The sequence below is a fragment of the Antechinus flavipes genome, chromosome 4 (assembly GCF_016432865.1).
Source record: "Antechinus flavipes isolate AdamAnt ecotype Samford, QLD, Australia chromosome 4, AdamAnt_v2, whole genome shotgun sequence".
In the NCBI taxonomy this organism is placed as follows: Eukaryota; Metazoa; Chordata; class Mammalia; order Dasyuromorphia; family Dasyuridae; genus Antechinus; species Antechinus flavipes.
The window spans coordinates 132,011,460-132,037,533 of NC_067401.1; the positions used below are offsets into that span (position 1 = coordinate 132,011,460).

At 39.4% G+C, this 26,074-nt stretch overlaps 1 protein-coding gene across 1 annotated transcript in view; it reads left to right on the top strand.

Moving 5' to 3' along the window:
- Positions 1-17,435, top strand: part of LOC127560150 (keratin, type I cytoskeletal 14) — a 29,375-nt gene extending 11,940 nt beyond the window's left edge. Inside the window, exons 2-9 of the mRNA XM_051994501.1 lie at positions 12,148-12,422; positions 13,717-13,799; positions 14,482-14,638; positions 15,285-15,446; positions 15,562-15,687; positions 15,801-16,021; positions 16,137-16,180; positions 17,147-17,435. Coding sequence (XP_051850461.1) covers positions 12,148-12,422; positions 13,717-13,799; positions 14,482-14,638; positions 15,285-15,446; positions 15,562-15,687; positions 15,801-16,021; positions 16,137-16,180; positions 17,147-17,244 — 1,166 coding nt within the window. The 3' untranslated portion in view covers positions 17,245-17,435. The remainder of the gene's footprint in view (positions 1-12,147; positions 12,423-13,716; positions 13,800-14,481; positions 14,639-15,284; positions 15,447-15,561; positions 15,688-15,800; positions 16,022-16,136; positions 16,181-17,146) is intronic.
- Positions 17,436-26,074: the final 8,639 nt, after the last annotated feature.

Sequence of the window (26,074 nt, forward strand, 5' to 3'; positions counted from 1 at the left end):
GGGCTCAGCATCTCTTTGAAGTTGTCATCAGTACATTCACAATTTCCCATGGTACCTCCCTGACTGCTATGTGTCACAGGATGAGGGTGAAGGAGAGAGAAGATTGCTCAACATAGTATCTTTGAGATATTGAAAATTTAGGAATCAGTCTGGAAGTAAGAAAAGCAGCTAGTCCCCCTAGGGGGCAGTTTTGGAATTTTAATACCATTTTTTAATCTTTATATTTCTTGCTATAAAAAGCCCTAAACTGTAGTCTGATTACATTTTTCCTTTGTATCACACTGATTGCAGGAGATAAGCATCTTAATGGGAGATGAGACTCAAGCTGGGTTATTTCTCAGTAACTATTGAGTAGGAACATAATGAACAGAACTTGTAATAGATTTTTGAAAGAGATATTTGAAATATTTGTGTCTTAGCAAATTAGTGAACTCTGCACAGGACACCAGACTCTCATTATACAAACATATGCAAGAATGCTCTAAATCATTAATAATAATAAGAATGCAAATCAAAATAACTTTGAAGTTTTATATCACATCTTGCAAATTAGCAGTGGTGATAGACATGGCAACAGTCAATACTGAAGAGTTTGTAATAAGAAGGGCACACCAATGCATAATTGGTGAGGTTATGGATTGATTTAATAATTCTGGAAAACAATTTGGAGTTATACTAAGAAAATGACCAAAATGTCCACATTCTTTTAAGGAAGCATATAACCTAAGGGCATTAATGATAAAAAGAAAGATCTCATACATTCTGTATTTATGTTGCTGAGTTGTTTCTCTTGTTGAGTTGAATTATGTTCGACTCTCTGACCTCATTTTGGGGTTTTCTTAGCAAAGATACTAACATAGTTTGCCATAAGGAACTGAGGCAAACAGAATTAAATAACTTGTTCAGGATTACACAGTAAGTATCTAAGGCTGGATTTGAACTTGCTAAGATGAGTTTTCCTGACTCCAGGCTCAGCACTCTATCCTTCCACTGCCTTTCTATAAAAATAAAGAACTGAAATAGATTCCTATGTTTTGGGGAGTAGTCAAACAAGTTATGGTATATGAAGGTAATAGAATATTATTGCTGTTTATAAGTAACCATGAATGCGATGAATTCAGAGAAGCATGGGGAGACATACTAACTGATGCAAAGTGACATAAGTAGAAGTTGAAAAACAAACCGCATCAATGTAAATAGGAAGAATGATGATAATAAAATAAATGTGAATGCTGAAAATAATGATAATAATAGCTGTATAATATATATTATATATCAGTTGTTGTTTGTCCTTCATTCTCGAAGAAGACCATGACATCAGGGAAATGATGCCATGACATATAAGTGAATTGGATTTAAGTGAGGGAAGACTGTGCAAGGACATCTGTCTCTATTTCCTCTTTAGAGTCATCTGGGTTCAGTGTCCTGATACAGATGCAATTATGGAATATATAATTATAGAACATATGCTATTAAAGAGAATAATTATAATATATAATGCATTATTATATAATAACAGAATATAGAATATATGTTATAATACATGAGAACATATAATGTATGTTATATTATAATAATTATAGTCACAACATTATCTAAAATGATTATGGAATATATATGTTATTATACACAATATAATATATGTAATATATGTAACATTTATATATATTATTATAGATAATTATGGAAGAGATGTTATATGTAACATTCACAGAATAGATGTTATTATATAAAATAATTATAGAATATATGCTGTAATATATAATAATTATGAAGGATATAATATATACAGCATGATAACTATTATTATAGATTAGCTAAGAGTGGGCCACTAATTTTGATCTTACCAAGGAGCCAAATTATGTCATCTATATATACAGAAACTATTAAGAAAGAAAATGCTCATTGAAACTAAGATTTGCTTGGAATGTGCAAAGTCAAAAATCATAAAATCACAGAATCTCATCTCATCTGTAAAAAAGAATAAATAATAACACTTGTTTCATGGAGTTGTTATGAAAAATCAAATGAAAAACATGTAAAGTGCTTTGCAAGTTTTATAGTACTATGTAAATGCTAGATATTATTATTGTAAGGCAGCTCATTCCCATTTGGATAGTTCTTTTTTTTTTTTTTCCCTAGCATCAAGCCTCAGTTTGCCCCATTGTTCCTCGTTTTGCCCTCTGTGACCAAGCAGAACAAGTCTATTCTCTCAATGTGAGATGGTCTTTAAAATACTTGAAGGCAGTTTTCATGCCCCTGTAGCCTTCTGTTCATAATCATCATGTTCTCTATGCTGAAGCAGCCCCTGTTCCTTTAAGTAATCCTCAACCCAGCAATGGGTATGGGGGATGAAGAGTCCTTGAGGCTTCTAGATGGTGCCATAGAGAACGGAGGACAGATTCTGGAGTCAGGATGGAACTGAGTTCAAATCTAACCTCAGATACTTGCCAGCTATTGCTGCTGTTTTTTCTTCTCAAAAAAGACCAATAGCATCTTGAGGTTGATGTCTTGCATTGTATGTGAATTGGATTTAAGTGAGGGAGGGCTGTGCAGAATCATCAGCCTTCCTTTTTCCTCCAGAGTCATTGAAGTTGACATAAGTCTATGTGACCCTAGGCAGGTACTTGATTCTCATTTGCCTCAGTTTCCTCACTTGTGAAATGAGTTTAATAATAGCACCCATCTTCCAGGGTTATTGTGAGGATCAAATGAGGAAACATTAGCATAGTGCTTGATACATAGTATACACTACATAAATATTAGTATTTTTTTTGTTGTTATTGTTATTATATTTCCGAGTCAAAAATGGTGGCCTAGCATCCTGGAGCAGTTTAGTTCTGTTAATTTCGAGCATTGTAGGTTTCTTGCTTTCTCATTCTGTAATATTAATTCATATTAATTTTTTTCAAAGTTCATAGACTACTTTCCTAACAATAGCTCTGAAAGAAGCAGCTTAAGTGTTATTATCCCCATTTTTCTGATTGAGGATGTTGAGGCTCAGAAAAATCATGTGATTTTCCCATGGTCACATAATCACTTTCCATATCAGAAGAGATTTAAACCCAACATCTAGCAATCTTTCTACTACATCAGGCTCCTGAATACATGTTGTATCATGTTGCTGTTAAGATGATGTAAACTTTTCCCTTCCCCTGGTTATTATTGGATCCTTGCTTAAAATTCAGTCATGCTTGATTCTGAAGAGAGGTCAGTGCTCAAATACTAGCAGCAGTAACAGTCTAGGGGCATAATAAAGAACAAAAATGCCAGAGGATGATATATTTCTAGAGTCACTCAGATCATTCAAATAATAGAAAATGTTCTTCAAGCTGGATTAAGTAGAGTGATGATGTGAGTAGCCATAGGTTTGGTTCCTCTTTTGCTTCTTCTTCTCTGCTTCCTTTCTAGGTGGCATAGTAGAGAGACTTTTAGTATTTCTCCCTTTCCCTCCTTCTTTCCCCCTTTCCCTTTCCTTTTCCTATTTTGTTTTCTTTTTCCCCTTACCATTTTCCTCTTCCTTTTCATTTTCTTCAGTCTTTTTTAAATCTTATTTCTTCTTTTTCCTTCCCCTTTCTCCTTCCTCTTTCCCTTTTCTCTTCTTTTATCTCCCTTTCCATTCTTTCCTTTTTCTTTCTTCCTTTCCCCTCTCTTCTTCCTTTCTTTCTTACTTTCCCCTTTTTGTCTTTCTCTTCTTCCTCTTCCTCCCCCCAAATCTCCAAGACTGATGGAATGGATTGTAGACATTAGGAGGTATGAACAAATGTGGGGAAGCATTTTAATATCTTTTCTTTCTTCTGGATTCCACCCATCCCTTTCTCCTGGCCATATACATACTTCAGGTCTCACCAAGCTCACCAGTTGTTACTTCCTGCTACTTTCTGTAGTTTAGTCAATCTTATCTGCTGACTGTGTCCTGAACACCTCATTGCCTTGGTGAATTCACACACAACACACCCCTGACTGGGAAGTGGATATGTCTTCTCCCTTCATCTCCACCTACTTATGTCCCTTTTCAATTTCAAAACCTGACTTAGAACACACCTTTTCCCATAAGTATTTTCTAAGGAACCCCACCCCATTCTGAGAGTTCTTTGACTGTCCCCTCTGCATTTACCATTAGTTTTCACTTGGCACTTATTTTTCTGTCTTTCTGTCTGTTTCATTTATGTTCCTATTAGACTGGGATCTCTCTAAGGGTTGGACTTGTGTCTCCCCCATTAGACTGAGAATTCTATAAGGACATAGCACTGTCTCCCCTTTTTCACTGGAGATTCCATGAGAAATGAAAGGGGAAGAAAAAAACATTTATTCAGATATGCTACTGGGAAAACTGGGAAACAGCATAGTAGAAACTAGGTATACACTAATATCTTGCACAGTATACCAAGGTAAAGTGAAAATGATTACCTGTTTTAGACATAAAGGATGATACCATAAGTAAAATGCCTGTGCTATGAAAGAAGGGAAGAATTTGTAATCAAATAAGAGAAAGACGGCATTGCTACATGTGAAATAGATAATTTTGATTATATCAAATTAAAAAGCTTTTGTACAAATAAAACCAATGCAAATAAGATTAGAAGGAAAGCAGAAAATACATTTTAATGTAAGTGTCTCTAGAAAAGGCCTCATTTCTCAAGTATGTAGAGAACTGAGTTCTCTATATACTGGATAGAATTTTTTATTGTAACTCCTTCAGAGTAGTCATGGCTCATTGTACTGCTGAGAGTAGCAAAGTCATTTATATCTGGTCTTCCCAGAACATTGCTATTACTTTGTATACAGTACATACATTTCACTTTGCTTGAGTTCATGGAAGACTTTCCAGAATTTTTTCCCCTAAGAGCATCCTGATTATTATTCCCATAGAACAATACTATTTCATCACAAAAAATAGTGGTATATATGATTGTAATGGAAAACTATTGTGCTGTAAGAAATGATGAGCAGGCTAATTTGAGAAAAACCTGGAAAGACTTACACGAACTGATGCAAACTGATGGTGTGAGCAGAACTAGGAGTAATGTAGAGTAATAGCAATATTGCATGATGATCAACTGAATGATTTAGATACTCTCAGCTATACAATAATCGAAGATAATTCCAAAGGATTCATGATGAAAAAATGCCATTTTTTCCAGAGAAATAACTGATAGAATCTGAATGCAGATTGAAGCATATTATTTTCTACTTTTTGGGTGTTTTTTTCCTTTTGGTCTTCTTTCACAACATGATTCCCCCCCCTTTCCTTTTTATTCTCAAAAAAGTATTTTATTTTTGCAAATACATGTTAATATAGTTTTCAATATTCATTTTATAACACTCTGTGTTCCAAATCACAACATGACTAACATGGAAATATATTTTGCGTGATTGCACATATATAATCTATATAAAATTGCTAAGAGGGAAAACATTTAGGACTCAAAATTGTTAAAAATTGACTTTACCTGTAACTGGGTAAAAATAAATTATTGTTTTTAAAAAAGAGTCTATAATTATCACACTTAGCATGTAATAGACTCTTTTAAAAAGTCTTTTAAAAGTCTCAAAAAAAATCCTCACAATAACCCTAGGAGGTAGGTGTTTTTATAATCCTCATTTTGCAGTTAAGGTAACTAAGACAAACAGAGGTAAGTGACTTGCTCAAGGTCACAGAATTAGTAAGTATTTCATGTTAGAGTTGAACTCAGGTCTTCCTGACTCTAGACCTAGTGCTCTATTCACAAAAATTATATCTTCTACAGCTTTCATTCACTCAATTAATCTTTATTAAGTAGAAACAATAACTAACATTTATATGGGCCTTTAAAGTTTTCATATGCCTTTACCTATCATGTCTTTTTTGAACCTCATAACAATCTGAGTTAGGTCCTTTTTTTTTTTTTTTTTTGATCCTGATCTATGATTTCATTGGAGTTGGGGAATTAACTCCCAGTGTGAAAACTCTCTCTACCAGTAGCAAATGAACCACTTATTTACAATTTGTCAACTAATTTATCAATCAGTGTTCATCAGACACCCCTTTATCAGGGACTTTCCCACTCATTGAGTGAAACTATTTCCCAAAATTGCTAAGAAATATTCTGATTAGAACATGTGGGGAAGTGATCAATCAGTAGGAATTTATTAAATCTTTTCTATATGCCAGGAATTCTTTGAAGTACTGGGGATACAAGGAAAAATGTAAAACAGTTTCTGACCTTGTGGCACGGACATTCTCTCAGTGAGGATAACTGTACATATTTAAAGGACTAGGAAGGAGGGAAGAAAACACTTGAGTGTCCACTGTATTCCTGGAACAGTGCTAAGTGTTTTACAAATATTATCTCATTCTTTTCTCAAAATAAACCTGGGGTGCTCTTATTTGCCCCGGTTGAGAAAATGGAATTAGTTAATGGTTAAGTGATTAGAGTATGATTATCTAGCTATTGATTCAGTGGATAACTTGAGTTCAAATCCTATCTCAGACACATACTAGATGTGTGATCCCAAGTAAGTAATTTATTCATGGCTGCATTAGTTCCTAATTTTTAAAATGACTTGGAGAAGGAAATAGGAAACCACTTCAGTATCTTGACAGAGAGTCAGACACTACTGAAAAAATTACTGAAGAACAATATCACAGCCATTAAATGTCTAAGACTCAAGTCTTTCTGCTTCGAAGTACAGCATTCTCTCCATGGTGCCACTAGTTGGGATGAGGAAAGAAGGCAGAGCTTGGACTGAATCTTGGAGACCAGAATTCTAAGGGTCAGGGCTGAAAGGGGAGTACATTTCAATCATCAGAGAAAGAGTCGATGCTGTTTTACCTGAAGCATGGGGTAAATAACTTGCTGGTGATCAAATACATAGAGCATATCAATGGTGGTATCTGACCTCAGGCTTTCTCAGTACCAAGACCATTCCCTTCTATCCACCAGAGTTATATCCCATTTTTACAGATGAGGAAATGAGGCTTGGACAGGGAAGTTGACTTGCCCAGTGAATAAGGTCCAGAAGCACGATCTGAACCCACAGCTTCTTGACTCAAAAATTGGTTTCTATCTTCCATGACCCATTGCTCTAATGATTATCTATGCCAAATAGGCATCAAGTCACTTAAAAAACACAAGATTCAGGTATTTCCCATTTGTGTGGGAGGATAAAGAAATCAGATTAAATAAAATTCTAATGACTATCTAATCCACAACCATTATGTTGCAGAACAGGAAAAACAATCACATCAATAAGTATGCCAGTGAATGCCAGCTTCACAAAGCCCCGTGCCAGGTGCAGAGAAGGGTACACAGATGTAGTTTATAGTCCAGATAAGGAAATGAGAGGGACACATGAAACAGTTAGGTAACAATGACATATTGAATGCCTGCGGGATTAGAAAGTTTAGCATTGCAAGCCTTTACAAATTACTAGTCTATTTTTTTTTTTTTAAACAAATGAGGAAGTTGGGGCAGCTAGATGGATAGAGCACGGGCTCTGAAGTAAGGAAGACCTGAAAATCTGGCCTCAGACATTTAATACTTACTGACTGTGTGACCCTACAAGGACTTAACCTCTTATTGCCTTGCAAAAAAAGAGGAAACTGAGTGACTTACTTACCCAAGGTCACATAAGTATGAAGCTTCAGAAGTGGGAGTAGAAAACAAGTCCTCATTCTTCAAACCCATTGTCTTTTCTTCTGTGCCACATTACCTCTATTCTGATTGGGGAGTAGTGGGAGGCAGTGTTGGCTAGGTCAGGTGAACTCAGTGTGAAAGGTGCTGAATGCTGGGCTGAGCTTGGATTTTGTCTTGCAGGTACAGAGAACCCCAAAGGCTGTTAAGCAAGGGAATGACATGAAGCCAGACTGTGTCTGATGTTTTTTTCTTTCTAATGCCTAGTGTTAGAATCAGAGCAGGGTGTCTGAGGTCTGTCCTTGCATCTTTGACCCTCCTGGGGGCATCTGTTCTGGGGACCTGAGGTCTGTTCCTGGAAAGTTCCGGAGGACTATTCTTAGGTTCAGCATTCATACATGTCTCCTTTCTACACAGAATTTTCCCTCAGTGAGCTCAGATTTCTGGAAGCCAGCATGTCTTTGCCCACAGAAGGCATTTTATTTGACAGAAAAGGAAGCAAAAGTAAGCAAGGATCCTCAGGGTTTGGATGGATGCTTCCCTGTCCTTTGTTGTCTTGGGCTGCATTCTTGGTTCTTCTCTAAGCCTTGCCCTTTTGGTCTCCTCCCATTCCTGGTGGAAGAAAAGCTGACATAAACTCAGGACTCCTTCCTGGGCCATTTTCCCAAGAGAACACTGGTAAGTGACTGGTAACCAGGAATTTCAGTCTGCACAGAGTAACACAGTGTAGCAAGACTAATGGGCAGAGTCATCCAGGTTCCAGAGAGAAATATGGAGGCTGCAGAAGAAAGAACAGAGAGAACTTCATTTCATAGGCTGGAAGAGAGCCCTATAATCCATGAGAGATCAGAGGTCTGGTTCCTCTGCCTTAGACTTGCTCTATGTTCTTTGGCTGAATCTTTCCCCTCTCTGAAGTGGCAGAAGGCATAGATTTGGAGGTAAAGAACCCAGATCCTTGTGTGACCTTAGGCAAATCACAACCTCTTGGGGCCTGAATTTTTGCATCTTTAAAATAAAGGGATTAGACTTTAAGTCTTCAAGGTGTCTTTCCAGTTGTAAATCTATGATTTGATTTTCCTACTGGACTAGAGTATTTTTATAAGCTGATAATTTTGTATGACCCATGAATGATGTTATAAATATCCAAAATGGCTTTGACAGAAAAAAGGTTCCCCATCCCTAGACTAGAGGCAGAGAATGCTGGCAGTGCCTTGAGAGTAGGGACTGTGTATTCTTTCCTGTGGATATTCCCCCAGTTCTGTGCCCCAGTCCTAGCATACTCTGCTTATTCACTGCCCAATGTTGATTGCCAAACTGTGCCCTCTTTACTCACTTGGCTGGGTCTGATTGTGGTTGGCAACTAAGAGTACATCAGGCTTAACAGTACCTCCCACTTGTCTCCTACTCTCTCACAGAGACAAGCTGGGGAGAAAGAATCACATTGTTACTATTCCAGACTGGAGACAATTGTAGTACTTCCCAGGAGAAAGTGACAGTGTGAGCACACAGATATTCCTATGAGATTTTGTGATCAGATACTGAATGCTAGGGGAACTCAGACTCTGGAGGAGGGATACCAAAAATTGGAACTTCTTTAGCTAGATCTGATTGTTTTGGGGATATGGATCATTTGGATTCTGGGTCAAGGTTTTTTTTGGATGTGATCATTAGGGTCAATGCCAGGGATCTGTCCTTGGGTCCAATGCCTAGAGTCTGTTTTTGGGGTCTGTACCTTGACTCTGTTTTGGGGGTCTGGTGCTTTGGGTCTGTTTTTTGGGGTCTGTGTCTCTGGGGCTGTTTTGGAGTTCAGTGCCTGTTATCAGTTTCAGGGTTGAGTGCCTAAGGTCTGTCCTTGTGTCTTTGATCCTCCTTGGGGGTCTATTCTTGGATTTAGTGTCTGAGGTCTGTCCTGGACAATGCCTAAGGTTCTTAGGTTCTGCACTCATACACATTCCTCCAGTTTCCTTTTATATGGTATTTACCTTGAGTGAGCCCAGGTCTCTGGAAGCCAAAGAAGACGTGTCTCCCAGAAAGGAACTGTTTCTTAGCCCAAAATTCCAGGTGTTTTTCAGTGGGGGAAACTGCTGAGTTGGCCCTGGGGGTGGGGGAATCTATTTTCTGGAGGGAGATTAAGTGCCTCTGTCAGTGAAGGGTGGGGTGGGCAGGATGCCAGGTTACTCACATCCTCCCAAACCCTAAGTGCCTGCAGAACTGGGGGACTAGCCCTGTAGACATGGGCTGGGGCCTCAGCATCTCCTTTCTGAGTTCTTAAACCTAATAAAACTTAATAAAAAGGATGGGGGTTTCCAGGGATTGGAATCATTGGCCCTCCCCTTCTTATGTACTTCACAGATAGAATGAGGGAGGTGGTTGCTGGTGGTGATATAAAAAAGGGAGTTAGATCCTTCCCTTTGCAAATAGTTGATCCAGGAAGAGTCAGTTCAGCCTTTCAGCAGGGACTGTGCTGTTGGGGCCTGTCTGGGGAAATGGGAAGTTGCTGACAGCCCCAGACACGACCACATTCCTCCCAACATGCCTGCCAGGGACCCTGAAGAAATGAAGAAGGAGAGGAAGGAGGGGAGAGACCATGATGGAGACTCTGGAGGACAGCAAAGGAGAGGGCTAGTTGGAGGGGCTGTACCCAGTTCTTTCCATTCTTGTGGCTATGAGAATCTGGATTTAGAAGAGTTCAAGAAAGAAATTCTCTATCACCAACTCTTGGAATACTGCCCTGATTTCTGTAGCAGAAACACTACATTGGAATTATCTTAATTTAGCCATGCTAAACATGTCATCAGCCATAGTGACCACTTAGCATCTTCTAAGCCCCTAGGCTCCTCAAGGTCCCAACCTTTCCTACTTCCTTTCTCTAGGTGTCCTGGTCTCCTACTATAATTTCCAGACTCCAGAAATCTGTACTTTCTACCCATCTATATATGGTCAGATCAGACTTTGGGAATAGGGTGAAGATATAATAAGCTAGTCTGGTGATATTTCTGGATCTGCCACATTAGGGTTAAATATACCAGAGCTTCTGTGAGGGTTTAGAGAGATCAATAAATAATGTCTCTAGGGCCAATAAACAAAAAAAAACCAAAACTGTCTACCATTGGCATAGACTGTTATATCTTAAGTCAAGAGCTCTTTGTCTCTATTTGTGGCAGTTTTGCCTCCTGCCTCAATTTTCCCTATAAATGGAGATTGTATGAAATCAAGTTGGGGTGAATTTCATTTGTGCCTCTGGAATGGATGACTACCATGAGAATATCCCTTCAAACACAATAAGATGAGGGGAAAAAGTCTGAGGGACCAGTATTGGAGGAGTGGAATGGGGGGCAGAGACATTTTTCTTACTTTCCATTACTATGTCATACTAGAGAGCAGAGATATGCTATTCTGTGCCCTTGAGGAAAAAAGCCAATAGGTGAGCCCTAAAGTCCATGGACACAAACTTCCCAGGCCATAGGGAGAATCTCTGGAAGCACCTACTCCCCCTGAGAGGAAAGAGAGCCAGATCCCTACACGACCTAAGAATAGATATAATGCCCATTCTCTGGACCTCAGAAAAGACATAAGCCATTCCTCCAGCAGGCTGTAGCGTTTGAATTCTTAAGGCTTGTGGGGAGATGGTTGGCTGGTTTGCTTTGCCCTTTCGAGGGAAGCTGAATACCCATTGTCCTGGAATCCTTGAGCAGCAAATGCCCAGCTTCAGAAAAAATGCTCTTACTATTCAGGAGGGTATTTATCCCTTACAGACCCATACAGTTAATTGGAAAATGACAAGTCATTATCTTTACAAGTATGTCCAGCTGCCATCTCCACTGCTGAGATACGGAGTTGGACTCAGGTGCAAGAATTCCTATGGATTCCCAGAAGTGATGGGAAAGCATAGCCTGCAGTCCCGCACCTCCCCAGTATGAATCACACCTGGCAGAATAAGAAAGCCACAGGAAAAAAAAAAACACAAAACCCACTCCCCAAACCACTCTGAACTAGCGGTGAGTTTCCAGAAAAATATGACAGAGGCATAACAGAGGTGGGGCAGTTAAGGGAGCCTGTTGGTGCAGACCTGGGGCTGGGGTGGGAAGGTGGGGTTGGCAGCCAAAGGGAATGGAAAGTGCCTAGCTCCACCCTCCCGTGAACCTATAAAAGGAAGACCCAGGGTCCCTGAGGCAGCAGCTCACATTCTCTCTAAGCCTCTCTGAGCACCTTTTCTGAGCTATCTGTCTCTTTGAACACCAGCTCTCTCTCGACATCATGACCACCTGCAGCAGACAGTTCACTTCTTCCAGTTCCATGAAGGGCTCCTGTGGGCTTGGCGGTGGCTCCAGCCGTGTCTCCATTCTGGGTGGAGGCTCCGGCAGAGCTTCTAGTGTCTATGGAGGCTCAGGCTTTGGGGGCATGTCAGTGACAACTTCCCGCTTCTCCTCTGGAGGGGCCTGTGGCCTGGGAGGGGGCTATGGCGGGGGCTTCAGCAGCAGCAGCAGCTTTGGAGGAGCCCTAGGCAGTGGCTTTGGTGGAGGCTATGGAGGTGGAGCTGGTTTTGGTGGAGGCCTGGGTGGTGGCTTTGGTGGTGGCTATGGTGGTGGCTATGGTGGTATGGACGGCCTCCTGGCTGGCGGGGAGAAGGTGACCATGCAGAACCTCAATGACCGTCTGGCCAGCTACCTGGACAAGGTGAGGGCCCTGGAGGAGGCCAACACTGATTTGGAGGTGAAGATCCGGGACTGGTACCAGAGGCAGAGGCCAACTGAGGACAAGGACTACACCCCTTACTTCAACACCATTGAGGATCTCAAAAACAAGGTAAGCCCCAGGCAAATGGTAATTGGAACAGGGTATTCTACAATTGTTCCCTTTGGGAATTAAAGCCTTTAGGTCCCACTCAATTCTGCAGTGTCAGATGAGATGGCTCTTGTTTAGTTTAGGAACGACTTGTGTGACTTCAGCTCTATGAATCTCACTTTACTCATCTCTAAATTTAGTAGATTGGCTTGATGATCTCTATGGTCTCTTTCAGTTCTAAATCTATCAACAAAAACTTTAGCTCCTTTTTGTTAGTGAATCTTGTAAAGATGAAAAGGGATTGAGACTAGGTCTGAAGAACAGGATTGTAACGGGATCAAGCAAGGTACCTAAAGTACTTATTAGTTCATTCATTTAATCTGGCAGGTACTGCTCAAAGTCTTGGCACTTTCCACCGATAGGCAGACATAGCACCATCTCCTAGATCTAGGGAGGAGACATAGAGTGAACCGCAGACAGCCGCAAAAAGAGCTGCCTATTCCCCTCCCCTCTCCTCCCTTCTTTATTATCTTCCTCCCCCTCTCCCTCTTAGTCCTATACTGTCTGCCCTTATTGTGAAATTCCTTTGTCTCTATCTCTATGTCTGTCTCTGTCTTTCTGTCTCTGTCTTTATCTCTGTCTCTGTCTCTGTGTCTCTGTTTCTATCTGTGTCTGTCTGTCTCTCTCCTCCCTCTTTCTGTTTCTCTCTTTTTTCTCTCTCTGTGTGTGATGGTAGTGTTGGTGGTGAGAGAGGTTTGAATCTCCTCTTTTCTCTGCCCAAGCTTAGGGGCAACAGTTACCATACCCAAGTTTTGCTCAGTTTTCTTATATCCCTGCCTTCTCTTTTTGAGTACCCTCCCCAAATGAGGCTTCTAAACCTGTCCAATACTTCCCCTTCTCTCTACCATAGCCTTGGATTCAATACAGTTAATGCAGCAAGCACTTATTAAGTACCTATGATATGAGATGATGTGGTAGACCCTGAAGACATAAAAACAAAAGAAATTGGAAGCAGTCCCTTGCCCTCAAGGAGCTTACATTCTATTGGGAATGGTTGGTTTCTGCAGTGAAATCTTTTATTCACAACCCAGTCTTAGTTCACCTGGAAAATGAGCAGGTAAAGGCTTCCAAGTCCTGGAACAATGGACAGAACTGGCTTGCCTGGAAAATTTCTCTTGGTCTCTCAGAGTGTATATTCTAGGGAATTTGGGATGAGGAAAGAAAAACTTTGGCAACTTGTATTAATAGGAGACGTGTAGTCTGTAGTGCTGACTTCTGTGAATGTGTGATTAATGACATTTGGTTTCTGTATCAGATCCTTGAAGCACGTGTGGAAAATGCCAGAATTCTCCTGCAGGTCGACAATGCTCGTCTGGCTGCTGATGACTTCAGAACCAAGTAAGTCCATTGATATTGAATGTGGAAAATCCAACCTTATCACAGTAGAGGCTATAAATTATGCAGAATACTATAAATTCCAAGAGGACAGATATTATATCATATTATCTTTCTATATTTCCCAAACCTAATTTAAACTTAAATTAAATTTTAAAAAACCATGAATAAATTCTCCACTCTTGGGAGATTATATGGAAGTGGGATAATTATTTTCGGGGGCCTATATTTGTCACCTATATTCCAAAGAAACATATTTGCTGTGTGATTCAGGTCAAATCACTTAACTTCTCAGTATTCCAAAGAACTAACTCTTTAAGACTTTAAGTTACACATAGGGAGTTCCTTGTATCATTGAAATCACAGATACATGTTTATCCTTATCCCTTTCAAGCATAAGAAGGAAAAATCAAGAATTTGGTTAAAGTTGTAAATACCACAGAGCCTACCAACTCAGTTCATAATTATCACCTAGGTATTACTGAGTAGCAACAGGCTTGCTGAACTATCAATAGTCATCTTTATCCACCCACTCTCATTTTTAGGTTGATGATTCATTCCTAGTCATTTAACATAGGAAGCCTAGGATGAGAATGTTTCAGTATTAGAAAGGATAGAATAGGGGACAATATATACATTGTGGCTAAGTGAAGGGTTTCATTCTTTCTTTCTTGGACCACCACAGGTATGAGACTGAGCTGAACCTGCGTATGAGTGTGGAGGCTGATATCAATGGCCTGCGCAGAGTGCTGGATGAGTTGACCCTGTCCAGGGCTGATTTGGAGATGCAGATTGAAAGCCTGAAGGAGGAACTGGCTTACCTTAAGAAGAACCATGAGGAAGTAAGTCAAGGAAGAAAGAAGAGATCAAGCTGTAGGGAATTCTCAAATCAGCCTATTGAAGCTTCAGGATAACCCATCTGAATTTTTCTTGTGCCATTTTCAAGTATAAAAGTGAAGGAGGGCTATTACTTATCTAGACTCTGCGAGTGGGGGCAGCCAGGTGGAGTAGTGCATGGAGTACTGGTTCTGATTGTAAGGAGGACTTGAGTTCATATCCAGCCTAAGACATTTGCTAGCTGTGTGAACCTGGGCAAGGCACTACACCCATTGCCTCAAAAGAAAAAGACTTTCTGAGAAGCACATGATTCTAGTTCTAGAGCTGAAAGGGGCATCAGGAAGTCATATCATTTAATCCTCTCATTCTACATTTGAGGAAACTGAGGACCATGAAGGATGACAGACCTACCTAAGATCACTTGCGTAGCACACATGAGATCTGGACTCAGGATTTGAATCCAGGACTCCTAAAAAGACAATGCCATCTCCACTTCGCTCTTCTGCCTCTGGATTAGGGAGATTTTGAGGGGACATAAGAATTTGAGACAGTGGGAAGGGAGTAATTAGAAGAGAGAGAGATGGTGACCCCAGACCTTTGATGTTGTCTGTCTGGAGATTTGTGATTTCAGGCTTTTTTTTTTACTTCTAGGAAATGAATTCTCTGAGAGGCCAAGTGGGTGGAGATGTTAATGTGGAGATGGATGCAGCACCTGGTGTGGATCTGAGCCGAACTCTGGCTGAGATGCGTGAACAGTATGAGAGAATGGCAGAGAAGAACCGCAAGGATGCTGAGGAGTGGTTCTTTAGCAAGGTGGGTGTGATTGGGGTGACTTGGGGAGGGGACCAAAGATCTTTTCTTAGAATGATGTAAAGAGATCCCAGCATCAGGTATGTCCTTAAGAAGGTTTCATTTTCCATTATTTTAGACTGAAGAGCTGAACCGAGAGGTAGCTTCCAATACTGAGATGGTACAGAGTGGAAAGAGTGAGATCTCTGAGCTCCGACGCAGCGTTCAGAGTCTTGAGATTGAACTGCAGTCACAGCTCAGCATGGTAGGTGATTTGGAGATCTGGGTTTGAGGCCTGAAATTGGTGGGCAAATCCAATATCCAGAAGGGAGGTGAGTGGCCAGCCTCAGTAACCAGACTTGTCTTTTCCTTCTATAGAAAGCCTCCTTGGAAAACAGTTTGGAGGAGACCAAAGGCCGCTACTGTCTCCAGTTGAGCCAGATCCAGGGACTCATCACCAATGTTGAGGAACAACTGGCTCAACTCCGCTGTGAGATGGAACAGCAGAACCAAGAATATAAGGTCCTCCTGGATGTGAAGACCCGTCTGGAGCAGGAGATTGCCACTTACCGCCGCCTTCTGGAGGGAGAGGATGCCCAGTGAGTGATCCAAGTCCCTCTTCACTCCTACAGTGATGTTTCAATGACACATTCATCCCTCATCTCCTTTCACTCCTGATACCATGTATCTAATGGATTTTTCTTTTCATTGCAGTCTTGCTTCCCAGTTTTCTTCTGGCTCTCAATCTTCCAGAGATGGTAAGATGTAGCTTTGGCATTTTTTTTGTCCCTAAGGGGACTTGTATTCTTTTTCTTCATTGGAAAGGGTGTCAATAAGAGCACTAATAGGGTTGGAATGCAGCTTAGGAACAACTTAAAAGCTCAGTTATGTCTTCTTGCATGCCATAAGACCTACCCCTTTCTCTTTGGTGACCCATCATTTTGTAGGAAGGACACCCTTCCATTTTCTGAGACTTGGAAATCATTTTGGACCTCAACTAGGAGAGAGTGTTTCCTAAATGGTTCTCTGATGGTCAGGAAGGAGGGGACAATCCTGTGTTCCTTGAAAGGATCAATGGTCCAGATAATCAGCACCATGGACAGAGCATTGTTTTCATCCACCATTAAAACAGAGCTCTATGTTTTGGGTACTGAAAGGGGTATATTCTCTGCCCTAAGGCAAAGCTGAGTCTGATCAGAGAGATGGAATGGACAATTAGGAAACAAAAGTCAGTATGTTGTAATTTAAAAAGGTGTGACTTAGAATTGGTTCTGACAATGGTACCATTAGTAAAAACAAGTTGAGGGAGTAAAAAAAGGAGGAATGGCAATGGAACAGAAAGAAAGGAGATTCCTCAGGAACATTGAATTTAATTTCCTTACATCTGATTTCCAAGATAGCCACTGACCATTCTAAGATACCATAGCCATTTCCTCAGCAACAGCTTCCCCTTTTCTTTAAAAAAAAGTTTTATTGATGCTTTTATGCTATCTTTACTCAATATTGCCCTCACCTAATAGGGCATTCCTTTGTAACCTAGAAGTACACTTAAGTAAAACAAATCAGCACATTGTCCATCTCTGACCATATATACTACATTCAATATCTTAGTCCACCACATCCTTGAAGGGAGAGGAAGGCATGTTTCCTCATCAGTTTTCTGTAGTCATGATTGACTGTTTCTCTGATGAGCATTTTTTCCTTCTCTTTTTCCACCTCTGCAGTTTCCTCCACTAGCCGTCAGGTGTATTCCAAAGTGTTAGATGTCCATGATGGCAAAGTGGTATCCAGCCATGAGCAGGTCATTCGCACCAAGAACTGAGTTCTCCATGCTGACCAGACCAGAGAAGCCCACAGCCTATACTCAGACCTGCTCCATCCCCTGCCAGGCTGGGAAGTGGACAATGGCCACCAAGTTTAATTCACTTCCAGCTTACCCTCCCCTATCTCCCAAGTGCTGTGCTGCCCTTTGACTTTGGGCAAATCAATAAAGCTTCTTTTTCTTGATGCAAATTGTTGTCTCCTCCTGATTATTGGTAATGCAGTGAGGAAATACCTGGGAAAGGGCTGACATGATAAAAAGTGAAGAGCTAAAGTGAATGATAGCCTTGGAACTGTCACTTTACTGGCATGAAAGAAAGAGCTTAGGAAACAGGTGATGCAGAGAAGAGGAGGATTCTTCCTAGCTAAATAGCTAAAATGAGCTAGAGCGCTCAACTTGGAGTTAGAAAAACTGGAGTTCAAATCTAGAATTCCCCTAATTACAAAAAACCAGAAATGAAAAAAAAATTATTTCTCAATAACATTTTTAAAAATGACATTTATTTAAAAAATTTTTGTGTTCCAAATTCTCCTTCTTTCTCCTGTCCCTCCCTTCCTCTTGAGAAGAAAAACAGTTTGATATCAATTATACATGTGAAACCTTGCCAAATATATTTCCATATTAGCGATGTAGCAAAAGAAAAGACACACATACAACCCAAGAAAAATAAACTTTAAAAAGTATGCTTCGATCTGTACTCAGAGTTAATCAGTTCTCTCCATGGAGATAGATAATATTTTTCATCATGGATCCTTTGGGAATTCCATTAAATTTTTACACAGAATTTTCCACACTGTTCAATTCAGAAAGTCCTACAAGCTTCTCTCAGATCTGCTCCATCCACAGTAACCATAGATGCTGGAAGATAATGGCAACTGAGTTTAATTCTAGCTTCCCTCTCCAATTTCTGACTGTATGTCCTAACTATGTAACTCTGGGCAAGTCACTTAAACACTCCCAACCTCAGTTCCCTCATCTGTGAAATGAGGAAAATGATCGTTGCTCATAGAGTTGGTGTGAAAATCACTTTGCAAACCTTAAAGTTCTATATAAATGTTAGCTCTTATCGTCAGTGCCTTTTTCTGGGTTTCTGTGTCTTCTCACTTGTAAGAACAAAGCAGGAACTTGAGCCCTTGGATAGTACACTCTGTTTGAGGGGATACCCTATCAGCCATTGGAAGGAAGTTTTCTTCTTTTTTTCTGGATAAGGTGAGTATGGGGGTATGATGAGGTTTTTGTTCAGGGAGGTCTAAAAACAGGTTCAGGTAGTATATTCTAGAAAACTAATTTCCAAAGGGCAGTCCACATTGGACCTCCAGAAGAGGAAAATAATATTTAAGAAATTTTCTTATTAAATTGCATAATTAAAATATTTAATATTAATCTTAAATGAAAACTAATTTAATTTAAATTTTATATTTATGGAATATCTTAAGGGGAAGCTGTGGTGAAATGGAGAGAAGATTGGGTTTTAGGAAGCCCAGAATTCAAGTGCTATTTCAGGCACTTACTTGCTGTGTGACTTTAGGCAAGTCACTTAATCTGTCTGGATCAGAATTTCCTAATCTATAAAAGGAGGGGGTTGGTGAGATGTACCTTTTAGCTCTACATCTATGATCCTTTGATTTATGATTAATTAAGAAATTCAATAATGAGATAGGGAATATAACACACTAAATATCATCTCTATTAGCATCCCCCAAACTAATTTGAACCATGGATCACTTTGAGAATTAAAAATTTTGATGAGTCAAATAAATGTTGGTACAGGGAGTCTAGAAGTGTGAAACTTTTCTAGGATGTGAAAGGAGCAGGGAGAGTTTTCGAGAAAAGTCAAGCAAATAGTGTCTTTTTATATTGAAAAAATATTGCATTGATACATTGTTGATACAGGTATAATTTCATATTTAATATGAATATCTCCCCAAAGCTATTTATGTTTGTTGACTTAAGTTTCTCATTGCACTTTTGTTTCTTAATTCATTCTTATCCAGTTTCAGAACTCATTGTGGAAAACTGCTTTTTCTAGAGTTACCAATGTTTTCTTAATTGCTTAATCCAGTGGCTTTTTCTCAGTCCTCATATGTCTTGAAATCTCTCCAGCATCTGATAGTAATTCTTTCCTATACTGGTTTTCCTGATGCTTGTCTTTCCTGGTTCTCCTCCTGTCTGGCTACCTTTGGTCTTTTCTGTTGTGTTGTCATTGATTGTACCATGTTGTCATATCTTCCTGCCCAAGGATATCCCCCAAAGCTCTGTCCTGGATCCTCTCCTCTCTCTCTCTCTCTCTCTCTCTCTCTCTTCTCTCTCTCTCTCTCTCTCTCTCTCTCTCTCTCTCTCTCTCTCTCTCTCTGAATCTCTGTTTCTCTTTTCCCTTCTATCTGTCTCTGTCTGTCTGAATCTATCTCTGTCTCCCCCTCTCTCTGTCTCTATCTCTCTGTCTTTGTTTCTCTGTTTCTCTCTCTCTTTTTCTGTCCTTTCAGTGATCTCAACAGTTCATATAGGCTCAATTATCACTATGTAGTTACTCTCAGATCTGTTTTTATTTATCTCTCTTGCATGTCCTCTGAACTTTAGCCCCCAACACTTACTTATTGGGACTGTGAATGTCCCACAGTCGTTTCTAATACAATATGTTTATACTTGTGGTTCACTACTATTAAGGTCTATGCCTTCCATGAATGCTATGTGTACTTGTGGGAAATAGTGAACTCCTTAGGAGAAAGTTTATATGAAGTATTTTGACTATATCATCTAAGAATAGTAGTAGCTATCTCAGTTCCTCCTTCACACCAATATTAATCATCCAAATTGGACTAACAAGTCCAATGATGTTACTTCCCTATTCAAATGTTTTCAGTGGCTTCCCCATACTGAGAGACTAAAATATATTCTTTTTACTTTGGTATTTAAGGCACTCTTTGGTGTTATTCTCACTTCTCTTTCCAGAATTTATTTCATTGTATTCAATTTCATAAGCAGCTAGGTGGTACAGTGAATAGAGTGCCAGGCCTGGAATTAGGAGGATCTGAGTTAAAGCTGAACTCAGATACTTACTAGCTATATGACCCGGGATAATTCACTGTTTGCCTCAGTTTCCTCATCTGTAAAATGAGCTGGAGAAAGAATTGGCAAACCACTCTAATATCTTTGCCAAGGAAACCCCAAATGAGGTTATAGGGAGTCAGATAGGACTGAAACAGCTTAGCAACAACAACTCAGCTTCATGTATTCTATTCTAGCCAATTTAGAACACCAGCTATTCCTGATGCTTTTTCCTGAGAGTCTACTACCTTCATAGTTCTGTCTATTAAACTTCTTGCTGCAAGTCCCAGCTTGGGTGCTGATCTCTCTATAAAGTTTTCCAGCGAGCATCCCCCTCCTCAGATTTTCTTTGTACTTTTCCTATTCTATTGTGCACCACATCTATTTGAATAGCTACTAAACATTCCCTGAGATTAGGGAGTGTGTCATTTAAAAACAATCTTTGTACCCCCAAACTCCAGCACGATTCCTTGCACATAGGAGGGTTTTTTTAGATTTGTGGTTGAATTGAATTGTCTCTCCAGAAGTAATCTTGGAATAAAAAAAAACTTCCTTTGGCATTTGTATAATGTTTAAAGTTTAAAGTATAATTTTTAAAGTTAAAGTCATCTGAATCTTAGAACAACCTCAGGGAAATAGCGGCTATTTATGACTCCCATTTTCCATTTGATCAAACAGCTTTGGAGAGCTTAAGTGCCTGGCCCATGCTCACACAATTAGTAATGGAACCGAATTCAAACTCAGTTCTTCCTGATTCTTAAGTCCAATGCTTTATCCAATGCCTCTTTGTCTGAGAGAAAGAGAGAGAGAGAGAGAGAGAGATATGGAAGGAGAGAAAGAAGAGAGGAAGAGAGAAAGAGGAAGGAAGGAAGGAAAAAAGGAAGAAAGAAATTCAAGAGGTGAGTCAAGAGGTAAAACTTTAAATTTTTAAAATTTTTGAAAATTAATTTTAAACTTAAAACCAAAATGAGAAAAGAAAAAAAAATTGTCTTAACCAAGACTTAAGTCTTGTTTCTGCTCTGATAAGCTGAGTAAATATAGATATGTCTCTATGTCTCAGTTTCCATAAGACAAAGACCTATTTGTTTAGAGGTGGTAAGGACATTGTACTCTTTGGTACATATACTCAGTCTACCATATACCCAAGAATAAGGCTGGGTGATGAACTAGGCTAGCTTTATGGGTTGTGCTGAGAAGCATGTGTGAGCATGGAAGGCCTCCCTTCCCTTCCCTCATTTCTAGCATCCTTTACAAGCGCTCCTTTATCCTGAAGAAGAACAAAAAGGGCAGCCTTTCCCAAGTTGCTGGGCCACAAGCACCAGTGCTTTTTATTTATTTATTTATTTTTTAAACTTTTTATTGACAGAACCCATGCCAGGGTAATTTTTTACAGCATTATCCCTTGCACTCACTTCTGTTTCGATTTTCCCCTCCCTCCCTCTACCCCCTCCCCAAGATGGCAAGCAGTCCTTTATATGTTAAATAGGTTACAATATATCCTAGATACAATATATGTGTGCAGAACTTGTTCTCTTTTTCTCTTGTTGCACAGGGAGAATTGGATTCAGAAGGTATAAATAACCCGATAAGAAAAACAGAAATGCAAGCAGTTTATATTCATTTCCCAGTGTTCTTTCTTTGAGTGTAGCTGCTTCTATCTATCCTTGATCAATTGAAACTGAATTAGCTCTCTTTATTGAAGAAATCCACTTCCATCAGAAAACATCCTCAAACAGTATCGTTGTTGAGGTATATAATGATTTCCTGGTTCTGCTCATTTCACTTAGCATCAGTTCATGTAAGTCTCTCCAGTCCTCTCTGTATTCATCCTGCTGGTCATTTCTTACAGAACAATACTATTCCATAACATTCATATGCCACAATTTGCTCAACCATTCTCCAATTTATGGGCATCCATTCATTTTCCAGCTTCTAGTCACTACAAACAGGGCTGCCACAAACATTTTGGCACATACATGTTCCTTTCCCTTCTTTAGTATCTCTTTGGGGTATAAGCCCAGTAGAAACACTGCTGGATCAAAGGGTGTGCACAGTTTGATAACTTTTTGAGCATAGTTCCAAATTGCTCTCCAGAATGGCTGGATGTACCAGTGCTCTTTAGAGGACTGAACCATGCCCTCCAGAGTCAGGCAGGATGGAATCCATATTTCAAATCATCTTCTCTGAAGTTCAGCAAGAAGAGAAAGCTGCATGACTAAGGAGCCTTAGCAGTGGGTCTTATTAAGTTCACCTTACGCCTGGACTGTGTTTGGAAAGTGTCCCTATTAGTGTCCTTGCTTCCATTTTCTCCTTCTTTCCAATTCCCCTTTTACATCAATCCTAAAATAGTCTTCTTTTTTTTTTTTCTTAAGATAGTCTTCTTAACACCCATGACTTTCTTCTCAAATATCTTCAATTGTTCCCAGATTCTAATCTGTGATTTAGGATGTTAGAGGATCATAATTTTCAGCAGTATGGACATTAGAGGCAGTCTGGCCTAAACCCCTAATTCTGAGGTGAGAAAATTAAGATTCCAAAGAGAGATTTAATGATTTACTAAAGTCTACACAGGTAGTAATCATTAGAGATGGGATTTGAGCTCTGGTCCTCTGGATCTAAATTCATTGCTTATAGAAGGTGGGATTGCTGAAGAGAGCTAGGTGAGGAACAACTTGGACCTCAGCAGAACCAAATCTTCCCCTTTGTCTCCCTTTCCTATAAATTTACACCCAAATGACAACGAAATCAAAAAAAAAAAAAAAAAAAATTAAGAACCGACTCTAAGCAAGCAACTCAACAGTGCTGTCTAGTGGCCAGAACATTGGTTTACAAGGTTTTGAGTCAAGGCAGATGGCTGGGTCAGGCCCATTTATTGTCTGGGTGTCCCTTGTCCTAGGTAACTTGAGAAGGGTGGTCATCTTTCTTTCTCTCATGTTCATAGAGCCACAGAACCTTAAAACTAGGAGGGAGTTTGAATTTCCATTTTCTTTCCTCCCTACCCCATAGATCTGCCCTGTTGAATTTTTATCCAGCCTCTTAAGCCCAATTTAATTACCCTTTACTCCTTGAAGGGTTTTATAATTTCCTCCTCCCCCCAGTTAGAAATTATCCTTAGCCTCTCTAATTCAGAAAAAAAATTTTTTATATCTCTCTAAAGTACTTATCTTGAAAACAGTAAGTAACATCCCATTAAGACAAAAAACAATTTCCAAAGGGGCTGGCTCAATATCTTGTAACCTATCACCAAAGAAGTAAAGACTTAGATGGACCTAAATTCAATATGGAGGCTTCCCTCTAATAAATATTATATATGGCTTTTGTTTTGTCACATCCTGGATTTAGGTCTCAGGAACACTTAAGTTTGGCTCATATTGACTTCTCTCCTGTCACAGATATAGGATCATAGATATAGAGCTAGAAAGGATCTGAGAGGCCACTGAGTTCAACTCCAACATATTACAGATGAAGAAACTGAGGCACAGGAGATTGAGGGATCTACCCAGAATCTTATAACTCATAAGTATCGCGATGAGATTTGAACCCAGGATTTTTTTTATTCTAGTCACTAGTGTTCTATCTACTGAATCATGGGATTCCAGTGTCCCTTTAAGCAACCAGGGCTAACAAGGCATGACACATAGAAATGGCTTATTATATATAACAAACAAAAGAATTATTAGGACAGTCCTTTTAGATAGTCAAGATACTTTTCCCTTTAGTGGGGTTATATCTTTCTTCAAGGATATATACAATTGATTCTCAATCTATGGTGTTTCCCTAAAGTTTAAATTCAAATTCAGCAAATATTTATTAAACTTGCAAGGAATTGTTTGCAAGGAATGGAGCAGGTAGGTGGTGTGGTGGTTAGAATGAAGGCCTGGAGTCAGGAAGACTCATGTTTGCAAGTTCAAATCTGGTTCAGACACTGCCTAGTTATGGGACCCTGGGCACTCCATCCTGTTTGCCTCAGTTTCCTTATCTGTAAAATGAGCTGGAGAAGGAAGTGGCAAACCACTCCAGTATCTTTGCCAAGAAAACCCCAAAAGGGGATCATAGAGAGTTAGATATAATTGAAAAATACCTGAACAATAACAATACTTGCAAGCAATTATATTAGGTAGTGTGTATACAAAGACAAAACTGTAGTTCCTAATGTCAAGGAACTTACCTTCTATTTGAGGGAGACAATACACATACAGACAAATAAATACAAAGTAATTTTAGAAAAAGGAGATGACCAACTGACTGGTCACCTCTTCTTTCTAAAATTATGTCCTTTAGGAGGTAACTCTTGAACTGATCCTTGAAGTGAGTTAGAGATTTTGGGGAGGGGGCAGAGGTGGAGGGAGTATGCTTTAGTCATCAGGGACATTCTGTGCAAAGGTAATGAGGTGAGAGTTGGCACATTGTTCTATTGCCAATCACATCTGGTCAAATTTCAACCTTGGGTTAGCTCTATTATCTATAGTGTGAAGACTTTTATAATACTTCCCTCTCTCCAATAAATAATTATCCTTATTATCTCTATTGCCTCTGCTCCTACTCATATACTATTGAATAATAATAAAGAAAGTGCCATTATTGTGCCACCTGCATTCACCACAGACTTATTAACTGGTTTCTCACTGCTATACAGCAATCTTTATTTTTCCATTACTATCACCTTGCCAAAAAGTGTTTCCAAAATTTCTCTTCTTCTTGCATTTGCATTTGCTGAGTATTTTTTGATACTGGGGAAATCAGTTTACCTTCTTTTCTATATTTTGATCCCCTATTAAAAATACCAAGAAAAAATCCAAGCATTTATGAAACACCTACTTTATGCCCAGCATTTGTTAAGCATTTTACAAATATTATCTCATTTGATCCTATGGGACCCCACGGCCTGTAGAGACCTCATGAAAGTAATGGAAATGCCAAAAGGAAAGATATGAAGATGGTGGTCATGGCAAGCAGTTCTGCAATAATATCTAAAGCTCCTTTTCTGTTACATTTGCATGTCCTTCAGGATCTCACATGATGACTGCACCCAGCTATGCTCCATACAAGTGAACTTGACTTACATATTTTAATCTCTATGATTTATAGATAAGGAAATTTAAACCCAAAGAGAAACTAGTCCCTGGTTGCATAGCTAATCAGTTGATGGCATCCAGGACTCCTGATTTGGGGAATGGGGTAACATGCCACTTTAATAACATAACACTTTACTTTATAATAAACATAACACTTTAAATATTTAAAGATTTCCATGTGTAAATGGGATTAGATTAATTCTTATTGGCTTTCAACGGCAGAACAAAAGCTAAGGGATAAAAGTCATAGGGAAGCAGATTTCAACTTTTTGGGGAAAAAAATTCATTTTCTTTCCCTCTCATACCATTAATTAAAAAAAATAAGAAAAAGAAAACCTTGCAATAAATGTGCATAGTCAAGCAAAACATATTTTTGCATGGGCTGTATCTAAAAATGTATACCTCATTAGAGGCAGATTTCATCCTAACAATTAGAGCTGTCTGCAAATAAAATGTATTGCCTTGAGAGATAAGGAGATTTCTGTCAATAGAGTTATTCAAATGGAGGTCAGGTGTTCCCCTTTTGGGGCTGACATAGAGGGTATTCTTAATATGGGAATAGGTTGTGCTTCATGATGGTCTCTCTGAGGTTTATCATTTTGGATCTCTGCTTCCCTTACTTTCTCTTCTATATCCAGGTTGATGTGATAGATACTGAGAAATTGAGGGCAAGGCTCAAGTTGGAGTCTGTTCTGAACTGGGGGGAGCTC